The 20,592-nt window shown below is 46.7% G+C and overlaps 1 protein-coding gene across 1 annotated transcript in view; it reads right to left on the bottom strand.

Moving 5' to 3' along the window:
• LOC115087279 (lysosomal-trafficking regulator-like) overlaps positions 1–20,592 on the bottom strand; it is a 1,534,685-nt gene that overhangs the window by 1,151,216 nt on the left and 362,877 nt on the right. The window contains 1 exon segment of the mRNA XM_029594260.1: positions 1,333–1,506. Coding sequence (XP_029450120.1) covers positions 1,333–1,506 — 174 coding nt within the window.

Raw genomic sequence — 20,592 nt, 5'->3', positions numbered from 1 at the left:
AGAAGCCCATATATGTAAGTGGAACACGGGAGTGGGAAGCCTGTGTGTGTATGGCATGAGAGAAACTGTTCAGGAAGGTGACTGGTGTGTTTGTCAAAGACTGTTTGGGAGATGATTGGTGTGTGAGAGACAGAAACTGGTCATGGGGGCATGACTGATATGGTGTGTGTGTGAGAGACATGGGCCCTAAGGAAGAGGACCATGAGTATAGAGCTTAGCCACTACTGCTGCTTCTGGTGTGTACTACAGCCTGCATGGAAGAGGAGTACGAGAGCTGCTGGAGGGGGTAAGTAAAGATGGCTTTTTAAGTTTATTTTTCTTGATTGACTGCCATTTTAATTATTTAATATTATGTGATGTGTCTGCTTTTTTTGTTTGAGCAACAAGTATAGCTTTGGTTTATGTTTATTTTATTTATTTTTATTTATTTATTTATAAAAGAGTTTCTATACCGTCGATAAGACAAATCATCTCAATGGTTTACATGGCATAAAAATGTCAAATAAGTGTTCTGTTATAAATACAGACTTCGTTATTTTCATTAATGCACAATGTAAGTTAATTGTGTGTGGAGGCGGGGGGGGGGGGGGGCGGCATAGCTGACGTTTCGCCTAGGGCGCCTAATACCCTTGCACCGGCCCTGCTTCTCAGGCTTTCATTCAGGTCTCCCACACTGCTCCCCCGGTCTCTTGGGCCACCACGGGTCTGTGGCTGCCCAGCTGGGCCTCTTTTTGGGTCACCACAAACTGTGATCCATGGCCTTTCCTTTTCACACTGCCCGACAGCCACCAGAGATTATGGGCACGAAGGAAGAGTCTTGAGTCACATGCTTCCTGTGCCTAGAGCTAAGTACATCCCTGCTGGGCCGGCTACTGTTGTAACTGACAGTTGACAAGGCCTGTAGATGTTGTATATTAGCTTTCTTATAAATCAATCTTTAAATTAAATCACTGCCTAAAAATAACAAAATAGTTGATAAAGTGCAATGTTAGTAGAAAATGTTTACGTAGCAAGATATGGAGTCAAACTAGCTGCAATCAGTATTGTGTCACATTTTCAGTAGACGATGTAATGGATTATTTAAAACTTTAGACCAATGAAGAAGTTTTATGACTGCTTGTACAACCTTATTAGCTGCATGAATTTGTCCCAAAATAACTATTCTTAGAATTAAATATATTTTGTTTGGAGAGCTAAAATAAAAAAGTGTGTGATAAAACTTATTTTGAACTAATCTTATTTTAAAGGAAAATATTAGAAAACTACCCCATGCACTTTAACAGAACACCTAGTCATTTTATATACTAAAGGCAACCGCTAAATGCATATTACCTTTGACCAGAGATCCATAATGAGAGATTTCCATGGATGTTGTTCTTGGCTTCAGGCTGTTGCAAATATGTTAATGCTAAATGCTGCCACTTGCCAAGTAGAAAAGTATTCTCGTGAGATTTTGCCTGTGCTAGAACCCCAGCTTTCATTTCATCATTTGGGTCTATGCATAATCTATCAAAACAGAAGTTAAAAAAAAACAGATATATGTTATACACAGACATGTTCAATAACTAGCAGTATTAAAAAAGGAAAAAAAGGAAAACATACAAATTACATAATCCCTTAAAACAGGGGTGGCCAACCGGCATCTCTTGAGCTGAACACAGTTCTTCTAAGCTTCAGTTGCGGCTCCCGACTAAAGTCTTCCTGCACTGCAGACCACTGATGTAGATCTAGGTTTGTTGTCTGCCTCTGCAAACAACAATCCTCCCCCTTCTTGGCAGCCGACACAGGCGGAAGTTATAAATTCACAATTTCCACCCATGTCGGCTGCTGGGAAGGAAGAAAGATCACTGCCAGTATAAGCTACCCACCTTCACATTGCTGTTAATTCCATACCGTGTCAATGCATTCCACAGGCCTTAAGACAACTCAGACCCACATCCAAGGGGCTGGGATCAGGTGGCTGATGTTGACTGCAGCAGCTCCATGCCTGCAAAGTCACTGCAACCAACAACAGGCCCCCGTGTCATACTCTCCACTAGATCCTACTTAGTTTTATTCTCCCTGCCATGGCACATGCTCCCTTAGTAAATCCCTCCCCGCCCCCAGACATATAAAGAGAGAAGAACATGTGTGAGAGAGAAGAGCAAGTAAGTCCATCACCACCAGCCCCCATTTCTACCACTGCAACTAATACACAACGATTTCAGGATAGAATACGTGGATGATTTTTAAATCCTTATTGATTTTAATTATTATGTGTTATTTGATATATCTGCTTTTTGAAAAATTTTATTGCTATTTGGTAAATTTATTTATTTATTTATTTGTTTTTTATTTTTATATACCAATGATCCTGTATACAATACATATCGCACCGGTTTACATGGAACTGAACAGTCGCCTCTGGGGCTGAATACATTAAAACAGGTGTCCAGGAACACTTTTAGGGAGACATTCAAAAACTCAGTTAACTGAAACTAGGATCCAAACTCAGAAAACATATGTACATAGGTATATATAACGACTATTGTTTTATCAGGTTTTAGCTCTCAGTGAAAGCTTGGGTGAATAGCCAAGTCTTAAGCTTATTTTTGAAAGTCAAGAGGCATGGTTCTTGGCGGAGGTCCGGTGGGAGCAGATTCCAAAGGGGGGGACCTGCTGTGGACATAGCTCGTTTCCTCAGTAAGGGGCGGATTTTAAGAGCCCTGCTCGCGTAAATCCGGGCGGATTTACGCGAGCAGGGCCTTGCGCACCGGTGCGCCTATTTTCCATAGGCCTGCCGGCGCGCGCAGAGCCCCGGGACTCGCGTAAGTCCCGGGGTTTTTTGACGGGGGCGTGTCGGGGGTGGGGCCAATCGACGCAGCATTTTGGGGGCGGAACGCAGCGTTTCGGGGGCAGGCCCGGGGGCGTGGTTTCGGCCAGGGGCGGTCCGTGGGCGTGGCCGCGCCCTCCAGAACCGCCCCCGGGGTCGCGTCTCGGCGTGCCAGCGGCCCGCTGGCGCGTGTGGATTTACGCCTTCCTCCGGGAGGCGTAAATCCGTGGAGAAAGGTGGGGGGGGGGTTTAGATAGGGCCGGGGGGGGGGGTTAGGTAGAGGAAAGGAGGGGAAGGTGAGGGGAGGGCGAAAGCGAGTTCCCTCCGAGGGAACGGAGGCAGGCTGCGCGGCTCGGCGCACGCCGGCTGCCCAAAATAGGCAGCCTTGCGCTCACCGATCCTGGATTTTAGCAGATACGCGCGGCTAAGCGCGTATCTACTAAAATCCAGCGTACTTTTGTTTGCGACTGGTGCACCAACAAAAGTACGCGAACGCGCATTTTTTGAAAATCTACCCCTAAGGTTTTAGCCGGCTGGGTGTGAAGCATGTTCTGGTATGCACTTCTGATCGGTCTCTTGGAAGTGTGCTGCTGCAGTTGGAAAGATAGGTTGAGGGGGGAGATGTTGTGAAGAGCCTTATGAATCATCATAAGGGATTTGAAGTGTATCCTAAATTTTACCGGCAGCCAATGAAGATTCTGGAGGATAGGGGTGATGTGTTCCCTTTTTTTGGTGTTAGTGAGGATTCTAGCCGTCGCATTCTGAACCATCTGAAGTGGTTTGATGGTGCTGGCGGGCAGGCCCAGGAGGAGTGAGTTGCAATAGTCCAGTTTAGGGAGGATGATAGCTTGTAGTACCAAGCGGAAGTCTCGGAAGTGTAGAAGTGGTTTTAGTTTTTTTAAAACTTGCAATTTGAAGACGCATTCTTTGGTGGTGTTATTTACGAACTTGGTGAAGTTGAGTTGGTTGTCTAGAATCACCCCAAGATCTCTTACTTGCGGTGTGTGGTCTATCGATGTGGAGGAGAATTGGGCGGAACTAGGTTGGTTGAGCAGGGTGCAATTGTCTGGAGCAATTATGAGGATTTCCGTTTTGCTAGTGTTTAGCACGAGGTTGAGGCTGTTGAGCAGGTTTTTGATTGTTGAAAGGCAGCTGTTCCAGTAAGACCACGTTTTGTGGAGGGATTCCACTATCGGGATGAGGATCTGGATGTCATCCGCGTATAGGAAGTGAGTTAGCTTGAGGTTGGATAGAAGATGGCAGAGTGGGAGGAGATAAATATTGAATAATGTGGGTGTGAAAGGGATGATCCTTGGGGTACCCCTCGCTTCGATCTGATAGGGAGTGACTCTTTGTTGTTGATCCTAACCCTGTATTGACTGTTTTCAAGGAAAGATTTGAACCAGCTGTGCGCTGAACCTGTTATACCGATATCTGCTAGATGCTGAAGGAGGTAAGAATGGTTCACGGTGTCAAATGCTGAGGAGAGGTCCAGTAGGATGAGAAGGAAAGGTTGACCTTTTTCCAGATTAATGAGGATGGTATCCGAGAGCGAGGCTAGAAGTGATTCAGTGTTCAATGCCTTTCGAAATCCGAATTGGTTTGAAGTGAGAATGTCATTTTCTTCTAGGAATTCAGCTAGTTGTCTGTTTACAACCTTCTCCATGATCTTGGCAATCATCGGGAGGTTAGCTATGGGTCTGAAGTTAGCTGGGTCGGTGGTTGGAAGGTTAGGTTTTTTAAGGAGAGGCTTGAGAATTGCAAGTTTGAGTAGGTCAGGGACCTGGCCTTGGCGCAGGGAGCAGTTTATTATGTCTGCTATCGGTTTGGCGATAGTGTTAGGAATGGAAAACATCAGATTGGAAGGGATATGGTCTAGTGGGTGGGACGAGGGCTTCATCTTCTTAAGGATGTTTTCAATTTCTAAGGCGGATGTTAGCTCGAGGGTGGCCAGATGAGCTGTGGTTGATTTGTGATGCTGGAGGGTTGGGTGTGAGCATTGTGGGCCAGTAGTGGTTGAGTAGTTCGGTTGAGGAGGGGGCCCCTTAAGTGGTGCGAGGAGGGTGTCTATTTTCTTCTCAAAGTAGACTGCCAGTTCGTTGGCTTTGTTGGACGCTTATGTGTCTGGTATGAGGGGGGCAGTTGGTTTTGTGAGGGCTGAAACATAGGAGAACAGAGCTCTAGAGTCAAAGATAAAGTGGTGGATCTTTTTTGAGAAGAATTCTTTCTTGGTTCTGTTGATGACGTTTCTGTAAGAGTTTAGACAAGATTTATAAGCCAAGAGGGTTGTTGTGGAGGGGATTTTTCGCCATCTGTGCTCCTTACATCTGAGCTCATGTTTGAGCGACTTCAACTCGGGTGTAAACCAGGGTTTCCTGTTGTCCTTGTCTGGATGGAGAATTTTTGTGGTCATGGGGCATACTTGATCCGCTACACTGTTGGTAATGTTGATCCATGAAATCATAGCAGTGTTGACATCCGAGAGGTTTAGTTGTACTAGTTCTTTAGATAAATGCAGGCTGAGGAGTTCTCCGGTGCAAGGATTTCTGATGGTGACTGAGGTTGCGTGTGTTGCATGGGGAGGGTGTTCCATGATCTCCAGAGCCGTGGTGATGATTCGGTGGTCCGTCCAGGGGACCTGTAGGCATGATGGGTTGTTAACGGACGATATTCCTTCATTTATGAAAATGAGGTCTAATGTGTGACCTGCCTTGTGGGTGGGATCGTTAACAATTTGTCTGAAACCCATGTGGCCAAGAGAGGAGAGTAGGGTTTCGCAGTTAGTGGAGCGAGGTTGGACGTCCACGTGAAGGTTGAAGTCTCCCATAAGGATCGCTGGTTTTTCTGCGTTAAGATGTTTGGCGACTAGTTCGATGATGGGGGATGGGTCTGCCTCAAGAATTCCTGGAGGGGCGTAAATTAATCCGATTAGGATGTGTTTTGATTTGAAGAGGGCAAATTCCAGGATAGCTGACGTATTTGTGGCCTGTAATGTCAAGCCTAGACCTTTTTTGGCTGCTAGGAGCAGCCCTCCTCCTCTTTTTTTGATCCTGGGAATAGAGAGGAGGTCGTAGGTCTGGGTGGGTAGCTGATTTAGAAGTACTGTGTCAGTAGATTTTAACCAGGTTTCTGTGATAGCACAGATGTCCGGTTTCGTTTCATTGAGGAGGTCATTGAGGATGTGCGATTTTTTAGAGATGGATTGCGCATTGAATAAAGTCAGTGAGAAAAGTGCCAGGCCTAGAAATTGTGTGCAGGGCGATATTGAGATGGGGATGATCCTCTGTTGGCAGTTGAGTGAGTGCGTGTAAGGCTTCGGGAGTCTCCTCAGTCGGTTATAGATGATGGGAATGTTGAAGGAACGCATGGTGGCTGAGTCTACGGGCAAGGGTAGTTGATCGAGTGGGGCTGGATAGGGGGGAGACTGTGGCTAGGATAGCTAGTTTTGCTCAGGAGCTTCTCAAATTGCTGGCGCCACCAGGGTGATGTGGGAGTAGGAAGTTAAGCAGTAATGGCTGTGAGACCATTGTTGATCCGGGCTATAGGCCGAGGCTCCACTCAGGGCTCCACTCGGGGCTGCACGAAGGGGCGCACAAAGGGGCCTGCCCCTTTGTTGCGCTCCTTCGGCGCGCGGCACCGAAACAGAGCTTCGATTTAAAGCCCAGCAGGGCAGGCTCTGATAGGTGGGTCGTGGTTCGGTGGGCGGGTCTCCGCGGATCTCGGCGCGATTTTTCTTTTTTTTCAGCGTTTGAGCTTTTTTAAACTGGTTGCGCTGTCGGCGCTGAGGCTGCCCGGCTGGGGAGCGAATTCACTGACCTTCCCCCGGCAGGGCTCGGCGCCGATCGCACAGGCCTTCCCCAGCACTGAAGAGCAGAAGAGCAGAAGAAATGGCGCCGAAACAGAGCTTCGATTTAAAGCCCAGCAGGGCAGGCTCTGAGAGGTGGGTCGTGATTCGGTGGGCGGGTCTCCGCGGATCTCGGCGCGATTTTTCTTTTTTTTCAGCGTTTGAGCTTTTTTAAACTGGTTGCGCTGTCGGCGCTGAGGCTGCCCGGCTAGGAAGCGAATTCACTGACCTTCCCCCGGCAGGGCTCGGCGCCGATCGCGCAGGCCTTCCCCAGCACTGAAGAGCAGAAGAAATGGCGCCGAAACAGAGCTTCGATTTAAAGCCCAGCAGGGCAGGCTCTGATAGGTGGGTTGTGGTTCGGTGGGCGGGTCTCCGCGGACCTCGGCGCGATTTTTCTTTTTTTTCAGCGTTTGAGCTTTTTTAAACTGGTTGCGCTGTCGGTGCTGAGGCTGCCCGGCTGGGGAGCAAATTCAGTGACCTTCCCCCGGCAGGGCTCGGCGTCGATCGCGCAGGCCTTCCCCAGCACTGAAGAGCAGAAGAGCACTGAAGAGCAGAACAGCAGAAGAGTTTTTCATGATTGGATGTTCTATTTGTCAGCTATTCAAAATATTCTATTAGTATTCTTTTACTGCTAAGAATGATTTATATTTCTTGATTTATATTTCTTGATTTTTTTTCTTTGATGTTACGAAGAAAAATGTCTTTTCTGTTTTTCCATTGCTGCAATGCATAATACAGTTTGGCTGGTTGCAGTTTCCAGTTCATTTTAATGTCTGCATGTTTCTATTTATACTTATGATCACTTTACTTTAGCATTTGGTGAGGATATGTCAGTGTTCTGCATGTGTGAGCAAGATGAGGTATTCTGCCAGCATTTAGTTGCAGTATAGGGATCTATAGCAGTTTGACTTCTGTTCTAATTTGAGGTGTATTGGTGTTTTAGGGCTGGTGTAATATTTGTAGTATTGCCTTTTCGTAGTTAGGATTGCTAATGTTTGCGTGCTGGCAATTAGTGCTGTATTAGTATGGGAGGATATTTGGTAACTGTAATTCAGTTTACTCATGGCTTTGAGGGCTTCTATGTGGCTGGACTGAACTCTGAGAAGGGCAGCTGACTGCAAAACCAGCGAGTCTCCTGCAGAGTTAGCATACCAAGAGAGGATGGTAATGGGATATGGAGTGGACTACTGCAAGCTGCAGGAGGGCTGACAGCAAGCAAGATCTTAAAGTTTACAGAATGATACAGCAGTGTTGGTTAGAGGCGCACAGATTATGTTTGTGGGTCTGTGTCTGGGAGAAAGAGTGAGAGAGTGTATGCGTTTGGAAGAGAAAGAGAAGGGGTGTGTCTAGGAGAGAAAGAGGGACACTGTATGGGGGGGTGCCTCTGGGAGAGAGAGGAGGGTATGCGTTTCTTTTGTGTCTGGGAGGAAGTGTGTTTGTGTCTAGAAAGGAGAGGATGGAGGGGTTGTGTGTCTGGGAGAGAGAGGGAGCGAGTGTGCGTGTCTGTGTCTTGAAAGAGTGAAGGGTGTGTGCCTGAGGGAGAGAGAGAGAGAGACTGAAGGGGTGTTTGAATGTATATTTGTGTATGGGAGAGAGACATTTGGCCTTTTCTTTCACAGGGAAAGCAGGGACAGCCTTACCCCACTCCTGTGAGTTCTGGTTGGCCATCCTTGCCTTAAATGATAGGGTTTTTCATATACCGCTCCTTTTTGGTAAGCCCATATCACATTTAGGGATGGATTTTGCTCCCTTTCAGGTCAATACAGTAAAGTGTGGCCGCGGTTACCCTGCTTCTAACCCGCTTTCTACTCACATTTCAGCCGCATTAGTCCAACCCGCGATACACTATCCCCTTTAACCCATTCTTACCGCCTCTTTAAATCACCGGGTAACCCCTTCCGCCTGCGGCATGTATATTAAATGTAAACGATCGAATTAGCTATTCCCTCCCATACAGTAATGCGCGCCCCGATACCCTGCCGTTTTGCTGCGCGTTTAACCTGCTAATTTACCGCCTACCCCTACCCCTGCGTTAGAGGCAGGGGTAAGGGTAGACGGCAAACTTTCTCCCAAAAGGAAACCTAAAAACCTAAAATCCCCTCCTCCCGAAGCAACTCGACATGTTTCCAACTTACTTTTTGTTGCTTTCAGCCCCTTCCCTTCTCTGCCATCCTCTGGAGGGGGCAGCCAGCGGTGAAAGCGGCTTGCAGCGGTCCCCCCAGCGCAGGTCCCGGTTCTCCTGGCTCAGCCCTCATCTGCTTAAGGAAGATTGTGAAGTCAGGTAAGAGCCCACTGTTCTGTGCCCTCTCCAGTCACGGCGCGAGCGAAGCGAAGTGTACTTTCACATGGACGGGCGGGCGTGACGTCACGACGTCACGGCCGCCCGTCCATGTGCTTTCATTGGCTGGAGCGCCCAAATTGACGGGCGCTCAAGCCAAATGAAAGTATGCTTCGCTTCGCTCCGCTCGCGCCGTGACTAGAGAGGGCACAGAACAGTGGGCTCATACCTGACTTCACAATCTTCCTTAAGCAGATGAGGGCTGAGCCAGGAGAACCGGGACCTGCGCGGGGGGGACCGCTGCATGCCGCTTTCGCCGCCGGCTGCCCCCTCCGGAGGACAGCAGAGAAGGTTGAAAGGGCTGAAAAGCAACAAAAGGTAAGTTGGCACATGTCGAACCGCTTCGGGAGGAGGGGATTTTAGGTTTTTAGGTTTTCATGGGTTAAAGTTGGGATCCACTTCCTGGTGCCTGTCATTTCAAATATCATTTGAAATGACAGGTACCAGCGCACCCAGGATACTGTATAGGCGCTGTATTAAGCGCCTATACAGTAAAATGGGTTGCGCGGGCCTAACGCTTCACAGATGCTTCTTGGGCGCGGCTTGCATTTGCAAGCTATTTAAATACAGTATCGAGCGGTAGGTGCACAGGACTGTGCGTGTGGCAAACGCGGGTGCGCCCAGCACTAACGCAGCTCTTCCTACCGCTCCTTACTGTATCGGCCCGTTTATTTTCTTTGGTGAGCATACTAAGAGTCAGAGGATTAGGAGATACATACTGAGGAGTGCAGTAGGAGCTGTGGATTTGGAGCTAATCATTTTTGGTAGGCTTCAGGAATAACCAAGGGAAGTATTTGAAGCAGGGGAAGTTTTTGAAGAAACCTTTTGGAGATATTGCTGACTTCTGCCATTTTTGAGCAGTTCTTAGCAGAGGGGCTGTTTTTCCCCCCTCTGACATGGCTGACTTCCTTGGTGGTTTCCAGCTGCAACCAGTAATTAGTGGGGCAGAGACTACTAAGTGAGAAAAGTTATATATCCATGTTGAAGCAAGAAGTTTTTTCACCTTTTTGCGTATTTCTCAATTTTTCTTAGTGGAAGTGGAGAATTATTCTACTCTCTAGAGGGAAGGAGTACTGGATACTGATTCAGATCAAAGGAAGACATATGTGATTACGTGTACTATGGACTGAGATACCGTAGCCTTGGAAATTATTTTTGTGTTGTTTTTGAAGATCAAGTAAAATTTGTATTTATTTGCTTATTTATTTATAAAATTTATTAACCACTTAACTTTTCAAAGCGGTTGCCATATAAAACATCCATAAATAACAGATATAATTAATACCTCACAGGCTACTCATATATTAACATACATTTTTTAAATAAACAATCTTCACTGATTTTATCATTCTGTTACCCATCTCCCACTTCCTCTTAAATCAAGTAATAATCCATCGTAAAGTTGCTACCCATTCTGCATTCGACCATCATAATATCCCAAATACCTGCTGAAAGTAGAATGCTTTTACCATTTTTCTGAACTTTAAGGGCCCAGTTTCAGCCTTCAGGCTAGAGAATTCCAAATTGCTGGTCCCTGCACATAAGACAGGTTCTCTCTGAATTTATCCAATCAAATTACCTTAAAGGATGGTACGTCCAATTGTTATTTTTGTTGATCATCATTATTTAGCTCTCTATTACTGAATGCCTCTTACACTATTTTCTACCATGAACACCAGCTTGACTGAGAAGTGGGTAAGATTAAGTGACGATAATCATGGTTCCTAGCTCACACAATCAGCTCTGGAGATTATACCTCCTCCCCGCCAGTGGAACACCAGAACACCAGAATCACTGGCTGAGTGAATTAGAGGTCCAAGAAAAAGATTGTTTCCTGGGATCTGTGTAGAGTTGTAAAACAACTTAGTCAATGGTGAGGGGTTATATATGGTATGTAGCAATTATAAAAAGAAATATCAGATGACATACAAAATAAGCCTAAATCAAAGTTATAAAAGACATGCATGACTAGAAAAATAAAGCAAAAAGAGAAATTAAAAGAGGAAACAGATTTTCATAGACAATAAATAAAAGGGTGATGCAGCATGAACTGGAAATGAATGAGTACTCAGGCACTAGAGTAATCAGCAAAGAAAAAGAGATATAAAGTGAAAGAGAAGAAAGAGGGTTTCAAGTAAGAAAAAGAAGAGGAGGAAAAAATGGAACCACGGAAATAAGATGTGTCAGAGTTGGCAAATGCACAAACCCCAAGGAAGTTAAACTGGAAAGCAAATAACCAATGTTTGGAAACATAAGTAAAAAAATATATATATGCACACACACAACCACACACACACACATATATACATATACTGATGAGGTACCATGGTACTCATCACTGTCGGTTCCCAAGGACAAAAAGAGCAACAGAGAAGGTACCTTTAAGTATTGGTCAAAGAGAATAGAATCACCATGGAAAAATACATTCTCCAGAAGGCCTTGGGAGATAAGCTTAGATCACCTGACTGATGAAAGGTGATGGGGGGGGAAGGGGTTGAGGAATGCACTCCCAACAAGTGGTGGTGGGGGGGGGGGGGGGGGAGGAATGCACTCCCACCAGGTGGTGGTGATGGGGGGGGGGGAGGAGGAATGCACTCCCACCAAGTGATTTAGGGCTGTACAGTAACACATTAGCCTGGTTCAAGTCATATTTAAATAACAGATTTTTTCAGGTACAAATCAAAAACACAATATCAGAGAAAGTAAATTTACAAACAGGAGTACCACAAGGATCAGCATTGTCCGCAGCACTCTTTAATATTTACCTCCTCCCATTATGCCACCTGCTAGCAGGCCTTGGAATCATACAATATATATGTGTAGATGACATACAGCTAATCTTGCCCACTGACGACACAATTGAAAAAACAATCAAATTAGCCAATATGTATCTAGACATAATCAAACAGCTATTAAACCAATTGGAGCTAGTGATAAACATTGATAAAACTGAATTCCTGCACTTGGAACGAAAAAACATAAACCCAATTCATTCACTAATAATGATTAAAAATAACCAAAGAGTAGAATTAGCAGAAAAGGTACGTAATCTAGGTGTTAGACTCTGAACTAAACCTGAAACAACACATATCACTGAAAATAAAATAGGGATACGCTAAACCAGTGGTTCTCAACCTTTTTTCTGTCGGGACACACCTGACAGATGGTTCTCACATGCATGACACACTGAATACATGACCATCATAGGGCTAATTGTAAAAGTACAGTTTGCATCCACAGGAACCCCCTGACCCACAATTATGGATCTAAAGCAGAATTATGACAGTCCCCATACAACTCACCTTACAAAAATTATATTCTGGTTCTAGTGTCATCTCAGTAACAGCAACACAAACTCCAACTACCAGGCTCAATAGCCCTACTTATGAAAAGACAGCAGTTTATCACTAATGCATGTCCTCTTGAGAAAATACAATAAGACTGGTACAGTAAAATATCTCACCTCTGTCACATACACAGAACTGAACTAACAGAATCTGCAGTAATGCACATAAACTAATCCGCACACAGTTACACTTGTATTATGGAATGCACTCAAACAGTAATAACCCTACCTATGAAAAGGCAACACTACAAATATTAAATCAGGCCCTAAACACCAATACACCTCCTATTAGGAAAACAGAACTAGCCAATCAGCTATAGATCCCAACACAGAAATAATTGTAAAACCATACTAATAAGCAGAATAAATGTTTCACAACAACTATGAACAGAATAATATCCAACAATTAAAAACTCATAAAAATTATTTAAAATTCTCCAAACACCAATAAAATATTTCAAAACTGCCGACACATCACATAATATTCAGTAATTAAAATGGCAGTCAATCAAGAAAAATAAACTTAAAAAGCCACCTTTACTAACCCCCTCCAGCAGCTCTCCTACTCCTCTTCCATGCAGGCCAGTAGCACACACCAGAAGCAGTAGTGGCTGAAGCTCTGTACTCATGGTCCTCTTCCTTAGTGCCCACGACCAGTCTCTCTGTCTCTCTCTCTCACACACACACACACCAGTTACACCCCCATGACCAGTTTCGGTCTTTCACCCACCAATCATCTCCCGACCAGTCTTTCTCTTACATACACACCAGTCACCTTCCTGATCAGTCTCTCTCTCATGCACAAACACTTCCCACTTCCATGTTCTATCTTACATATACAGGCCTCTCACTCCCATGCTGTGTCTCATACACACCCATGTTTCTCACTCCTATGCTAGCTCTCTCCACATGCACAGGCTTCTCATTCCCATAATACTTTCTCTCTCACACACACACATACCAGTCACACTGGCATACCAGTTTCCGTCTCTCACATACTAATCATCTCCTGACCAATCTTTCTCTTACACACACACACACACCAGCCACCTTCCCGAACAGTCTCTCTCTCTCATGCATGCACACACACACACACACACACACACACACACACACAAAGGCTTCCCACTCCCATGTTCTATCTTACAAATACAGGCTTCTCACTCCCATGCTGCGACTCACACACACCCATGTTTCCCACTCCTATGCTAGCTCTCTCCACATGCACAGGCTTCTCATTCCCATAATCACTTTCTCTCAGTTTCCAGCATGCATCTCAATCTCCCTGTGTTTGCTTTTATGGCTATAAGTTCTTTGGTAGATCTTGTGGCTCTTGCAACATCACACTATATAATAGTTATTATTAATTCTTACTTCAAGGATCCAAGCCCAAGCCTATGCTATTTAGTGGATCTATTCCCGTGCTTCATTTAATATAGGCATTTCCCACTGCCTTACCAAAATTGGTCTTTGTTCCTGATTTGGGTGCCATAGGTCAAGCCAATAGAGGGAATTACCAAAAGGGTTCTGTCCATATTGGCAGTGGTCTATTTGGTTGCTCACCACCATGGGGGTGGTAGAAGTGCAATTTTGTTGGTTGCTAATACCCTGTGTAAATGTCTCTATTATCTGCCTTGCCCCATATTGTTCATTCCTTGCTAAGTCCAGGTATCTTGAGATGCCAGTCTCAAATATGACTCTTATCCATATTAGGGATGATTTCATATGGTATTTGGAGGAGGAGGAGGGGAACAGCTTTAAAAATCATAGCAGCTACGTCAACATACTTCTGGATTGCCAACAGGCATTACAGATCCTCTGCTGGAGATATCAAAAGCTTGTCTCACACGGCTTTTGCAATTGCACACTCAAGAATGTGGTTTTACTATAGCATAGTCTATAGATCCTTTGCTTTCTCTACATGAGTATCTTTATTGCATACTTCATTAGCTATGTATCTTCATTTCCAAACTTGGCTGTTGATGTGGACTCTATTCTGCAGGTAGTTTGGTATGAATTTTCCTCCCCTTATGTGCTATTCATCTATGTTTGAGAAAAGTGCTTGATGAACTCCCTCCTTGGGGTCAGTTAATTCAAGGATACCATATTCCCCTTCTATTATTATTACTGCATACAGCACACCTTGCATAATAAACCATTCGGGGTTTTGGAATGGGGCTTTATAGGTACTTGGCTATATAGGGCATGCTTTACCATTAATGAATGGCATAGGTTGGTGCCAACTTGCAATATACTCCTTTAGCTTCAGAGAGACTGAACTATCTTGGCAACAAAGTGCAGGATGTTTAGTGCATTACTTGTTATCAAGTTGAACCTACGCAGTCTCATCCATGGGTGCCAACCTGCAATATCTTCCTTGTATTGCAAAAGGGCCTTGCTATCAGCAATAATATGCAGTATCTTGCAGAATTATCATGGCATACCAAGTCGTGAACAAGAGCCTCAATGGGAGTTACAGCTAGAGGTGTTTCAGTGATTCAGTGGGTTCTATCATGTTGGGACATTTGGACTGGAAAACCCTTGCTGTTTGTATGCATCTTTGTAACTACTGGAATACGGCCACAGCTAGGTTGGTGGGGAGCCCAATACATGCGAGGTGTCGCTACCATGGGGCTTGTGGCAGGGTCAACCACACCCTAAGGAAGCACGGCAAGTACTATTTTAAAGTTGTTCAGAAAATACCATGTAAGTACTCCTGTTGTTATGTTGTAAATGGCATATGCATTGTGAATACCAAGTGGGTAACTCCTGCCATCTGTGTTGCATGGATGGGTGAGAATGTAGACAAGTTGCCTGTCAAGTCTTCGGCTTTGAAAACTGGGATTGGCCTGAATTTGCTCCAATACTCCTGCTCCATCCTGAACAAGTTAGCCCTGCTCTTGCTATGGACAAGGACATCATCGAAAAGGCAAGGATTCGACAGCCCTGCATCCCCAGCACCAGAATATTGTATCATGATACGTAATGAGCCTTTATGAACTGTAACTCAGGTGAGAGCATGGGCAGCCTATAGGGATTACATAATGGAATAGGGTTTAATTAATAGTTGAATTTAGTGTTGTAATTGGACCTATACTGCTGCCATATTCATCCAATAAAAATTTTTGTTTGTGAATAATGTTGTGCCAGAGTGCTTCATTCACAGGGAAATTAACACATTTTTGGGGGGAGGAGAGGAGGATGTGGTTAGAGATATATGAGATTGAAAGGAGGAAGAAAGTATGCATCTGACAGTTGTGGTTTCAGCAAACTGGTAACAGAACAGACATGTGAGAGGGCAATACTGAACCTGCTGCTTACAAATATGGAGAGTATTTCTGATGTCAAAGTTGAGGGATCACCTGAGATCCAGTGATTACTGGATGGTGTGGATCCATTTTAGAGCAAAGGCAGTGGTGGTTCAAACACAGACAAAGATCCTGGACTTCAGGAAAACTAACTTTGTCAAGAAGGGAAGAGGGGGTAACTCAAGGAGTCATTAACTAGAAGACAAACTAAGGGAAGAAGATAATCATTGGGCAAAAAAATTAGGAGATATTGCAATGGCAGCAGACCTTTCTGCTAGGAAACAGGTCAATACAGTAAAGTTCGGCCGCGGTTACCCTGTTTCTAACCCGCCTTTTACTCACAATTTGGCCGCGTTAGCCCAACCCGCGATTCACTATCCCCTTTAACCCATTCTTACCGCCTCTTTTTTAATCAACGCGTAACCCCTTCCGCCCGCGGCATGTATATTAGATGTAAACGATCGGATTAGCTATTCCCCCCCATTCAGTAACGCGCGCCACGACTATCGCCTTTTTAACCTGGAGTTTAGCCGCTAGTTTAACCTGCTAATTTACCGCCTACCCCTACGTTAGAGGCAGGGGTAAGGGTAGACGGCAAACTTTCCCCCAAAAGGAAACCTAAAATCCCCTCCTCCCGAAGCTACTCGACATGTTATCAACTTACTTTTTGTGCTTTCAGCCCCTTCAACCTTCTCTGCCGTCCTCCGGAGGGGGCAGCCGGCGGCGAAAGCGGTCCCCCCCGTGCAGGTCCCGGTTCTCCTGGCTCTAGATGGTGTTCCAGCAGGTACTCCACGGCGCGGTTACCTTTAACCATCTACAGGCAGAGATTATGGCAACGGGATCCATAGCAAAGCTCCTCTGTCCGGGACAGTGCATGGCCCCACTTAATAACATTTCCCAGCTAAACTCGAGAGGAGCTGGGAGCCAGCTCGACTTCTGGCTGACAGCTAAACCCCCCCCCCCCCCCCCCAAAAAAGACTGCTGAGTTACGGCCTTGGAAGCGAAGCGAAGCGTACTTTCATGGGCTTGAGCGCCCAAACTGACGGGCGCTCAAGCCAATGAAAGCACAGGGACGGGTGTGCGTGACGTCGTGATTTCCTAAAGAAGTGGCTGAAAGGTAAGAGGAAAAGAGTTAGTGTTCATAAAAGAGGAAGACAGACAAAAATATCTGGAAAAGTTAAGAGAAGATGGGAACATAGTCAGGACAGCGGAGGTGCAAATGAAAAAACAAACCACAGCTTATTTAAAAAAAGATGGAGACAAGGATTATTTGTAGATACGTGAAAACAGAAAGTGCAATAGTGAGATACTAAAAAGGTAAAAGGAGAAATATGTAGAGGTTGATGAGGAGAAAACAGAATTGTGAATTAGTTAGTAAAAGTGTTTATTTCTCTGCATAGTAGAAAATCCCCCAATCTGTCGGGCCAATACAATAAACCGCGCGGGAGAGCCGGCAAGCACCCATTCTCCTGGGCACGCGATTCACTAAGGAAAGGTATGCAAATTAGGACGTCCCTAGCACCTCCTTTCTGACAGAAGCGGCGGCTGTCAGCGGGTTTGACAGCTGACGTTTAATTTTACCGGCGTCTGTTGTCAAACCCACTGACAGCCATGGGTTTGGAAAACGGACGCCGGCAAAATGTTGAGATTACTACCTGATAATCTCCTTTTCCTTAGTGTAGACAGATGGACTTAGAACGAATGGGATAGTATCTGCGTGCTAGCAGTTGGAGACGGATCTGACGTCAGCACGGGGGTATATATATCCCCACAGGAAGCGTAGCAACTCAGTAATCTTCCTTGCAAAAGCTGTTATGGAAATGTGTACTGACGCTCAGTAAAAAGTGAAAAGAGGATTCCCTTGACCGATTGATAGTAGCTGGAGACCGCCAGCATTCACAACCGGAAGGCGTTAACACCAGGTAGAGTGTACGCTCTTATGGAATAGAAGACCTGGCTTACCTTGAATCGGTGAAACCCATGTACACAGGCAGCTGGGCGGGATGCTAAGTCCATCTGTCTACACTAAGGAAAAGGAGATTCTCAGGTAGTAATCTCAACATTTCCTGGCATGTAGCCAGATGGGACTCAGAACGAATGGGATGTACAAAAGCTTTACTCCCAGTCTGGGCGGGAGGCTGCCTGAGGACCATGTAGTACCGCCCTCGCAAATGCTGAGTCCTCCCTGGCCTGGACATCCAGACGGTAGAATCTGGAGAAGGTATGGAGGGAGGACCACGTCGCCGCTTTACAGATTTCTGCAGGCGACAGCATCCTGGATTCAGCCCAGGATGTCGCTTGTGCTCTGATAGAATGAGCCTTGACTTGTAGAGGCGGAGACTTCCCGGCTTCTACGTAAGCTGCTCTGATAACTTCTTTAATCCAGCGGGCGATGGTGGGCCGCGAGGCCGCTTCACCTTGCTTCTTCCCGCTGTGCAGGACGAACAGATGGTCCGTCTTTCGTAGTTGTTGTGTCACTTCCAAATATCTGGGCAGCATTCTGCCAATGTCGAGATGGCGTAATAAATGCCCTTCTTCAGATTTCTTCAAACCCGCCGTGGTAGGCAAGGATATGGTTTGGTCAAGATGAAACTGTGAAACCACTTTCTGTAGAAAGGAGGGGACCGTCCGAAGATGGATAGCCTCCGGAGTGATTCTGAGAAATGGATCACGGCAGGACAGTGCTTGTATCTCTGAGATGCGGCGGGCTGAACATACAGCCAGCAAGAACACCATCTTCAAGGTTAGAGAACGGAGAGATAGGCCCCGAAGGGGTCTGAAGGTGGACCCCGCGAGGAAATCCAAAACAAGGTTGAGGTTCCACAAAGGCACAGGCCACTTCAGTGGCGGACGAATATGCTTGACTCCTTGCAGGAAACGATAAACATCTGGGTGCTTGGCGATGGTCTTGCCATCCCTCCTGGGACCATAGCAAGACAGCGCAGCCACCTGAACCTTGATGGAGCTGAGGGAGAGACCTTTCTGAAGTCCATCCTGCAGGAAATCCAACACAATAGGGATTGAGGTCGCATGTGGGTTGGTGCCATGAGTGTCGCACCATGCTTCGAATACCCTCCAGATGCGAACGTAGGTGAGGGATGTGGAAAACCTGCGAGCTCGGAGAAGTGTATCAATCACGGGCTCCGAGTAACCTCTTTTCTTCAGTCTAGCCCTCTCAATGGCCAGACCGTAAGAGAGAATTGAGCTGGATCCTCGTGGAGGATGGGACCTTAACGCAGAAGGCCCCGGAGAAGAGGCAGGGGAAGAGGCTCCCCTGCCAGTAGTCTTCTCATGTCTGCGTACCAGGGTCTTCTTGGCCAGTCTGGTGCCACTAGAAGAACTAGGCCCCGGTGTTTCTGAATCTTGTGGATGATGGCGCCCAGCAGCAGCCACGGAGGAAAGGCATATAGCAGAGTCCCTGGAGGCCACAGTTGGACCAGGGCATCGATTCCGTGTGAGAACGGGTCGCGCTTGCGGCTGAAGTATCTGGGCACTTGAGCATTGGACTTGTCCGCCAGTAAATCCATGTCCGGAATCCCCCAGTGATCCACAATCATCTGGAAGGCTGTGGGTGACAGCTGCCACTCTCCCGGATTTAGGCTTTCTCTGCTGAGGAAGTCTGCTGTGGTATTGTCCTTCCCGGCAATGTGGACGGCGGAGATGTCCTGAAGATTCGCCTCTGCCCAAGCCATCAGTGGGGCGACCTCCAGAGATACTTGTCGGCTTCTGGTTCCGCCCTGACGGTTGATGTATGCCACCGTGGTGGCGTTGTCGGACATCACTCTGACTGCTCTGTTCTCCAGCCTGTGAGCAAATTGAAGGCATGCCAATCGGACTGCCTGGGCCTCTAGACGGTTGATGTTCCACGCTGCCTCCTCTCTGTTCCACCGCCCTTGTGCGGTGAGTTCTTCGCAGTGTGCTCCCCAGGCGCTCAGGCTGGCATCTGTGGTGAGCAAGGTCTACGTGGGTGAGGACATCTTCGCCCCCCTGCTCATGTGGTTGGACCGCAACCACCACCGTAACTGTGTCCGGACTCTGGCAGGCAGAGGAAGGTGCGTGGAATAGTTCCGTTGACGGGGGCTCCAGCGAGAGAGCAGGGAGTGTTGTAAAGGTCTCATATGGGCCCTCGCCCAAGGCACCACTTCCAGGGTGGATGCCATGAGACCAAGAACTTGCAGATAATCCCAGGCTATGGGCCGACTGGCTCCCATCAAATACTGGATACGCTGCTGAAGTTTCAACTTTCTCTTGGTAGTGAGACTGACTGTGTCCGCCCGGGTGTCGAACTGTACTCCCAGGTATTCCAGAGACTGGGAAGGCTGTAGGCAGCTCTTGCTGAGGTTGATCACCCAGCCCAAGCTTTCCAGAAGGGCGATTACTCCGTCGGTCGTCCGAAGGCTCTCCTCTCGAGATTTCGCCCGGATCAGCCAGTCATCTAGGTAGGGATGGACCAGAATTCCTTACCTCCTGAGTGCCGCTGCTACCACTACGACCACCTTGGTGAATGTCCGTGGTGACGTGGCCAACCCGAAGGGCAGAGCCCGGAATTGGAAGTGGCGTCCCAGAACCTTGAAGCGTAGGTAGCGCTGATGATCCGGATGGATCGGGATATGCAGGTATGCCTCTGACAGGTCTAATGCCGTGAGGAATTCCCCTGGCTGTACTGCAGCCTTGACGGAGCGCAGAGTCTCCATGCGAAACCTCGGTACCCGCAAGTATCGATTGACTGACTTGAGGTCCAGCACAGGCCGAAAGGTGCCCCCTTTCTTGGGTACCATGAAATAAATGGAATAGTGTCCAGAATTCACTTCCCAGGCAGGTACTGGGATGATGGCTTTCAAGGACAGGAGCCTCGCCAGGGTAGCTTCCAATGCTGCCTTCTTGTGTATGGGACAGGACGATTCCACAAACTTGTCTGGAAGGAGATGATGAAAGTCCAGATAA

The sequence above is a fragment of the Rhinatrema bivittatum genome, chromosome 3 (genome assembly GCF_901001135.1).
Source record: "Rhinatrema bivittatum chromosome 3, aRhiBiv1.1, whole genome shotgun sequence".
Lineage (NCBI taxonomy): Eukaryota > Metazoa > Chordata > Amphibia > Gymnophiona > Rhinatrematidae > Rhinatrema > Rhinatrema bivittatum.
This window is presented reverse-complemented; position numbering and strand designations above follow the sequence as displayed.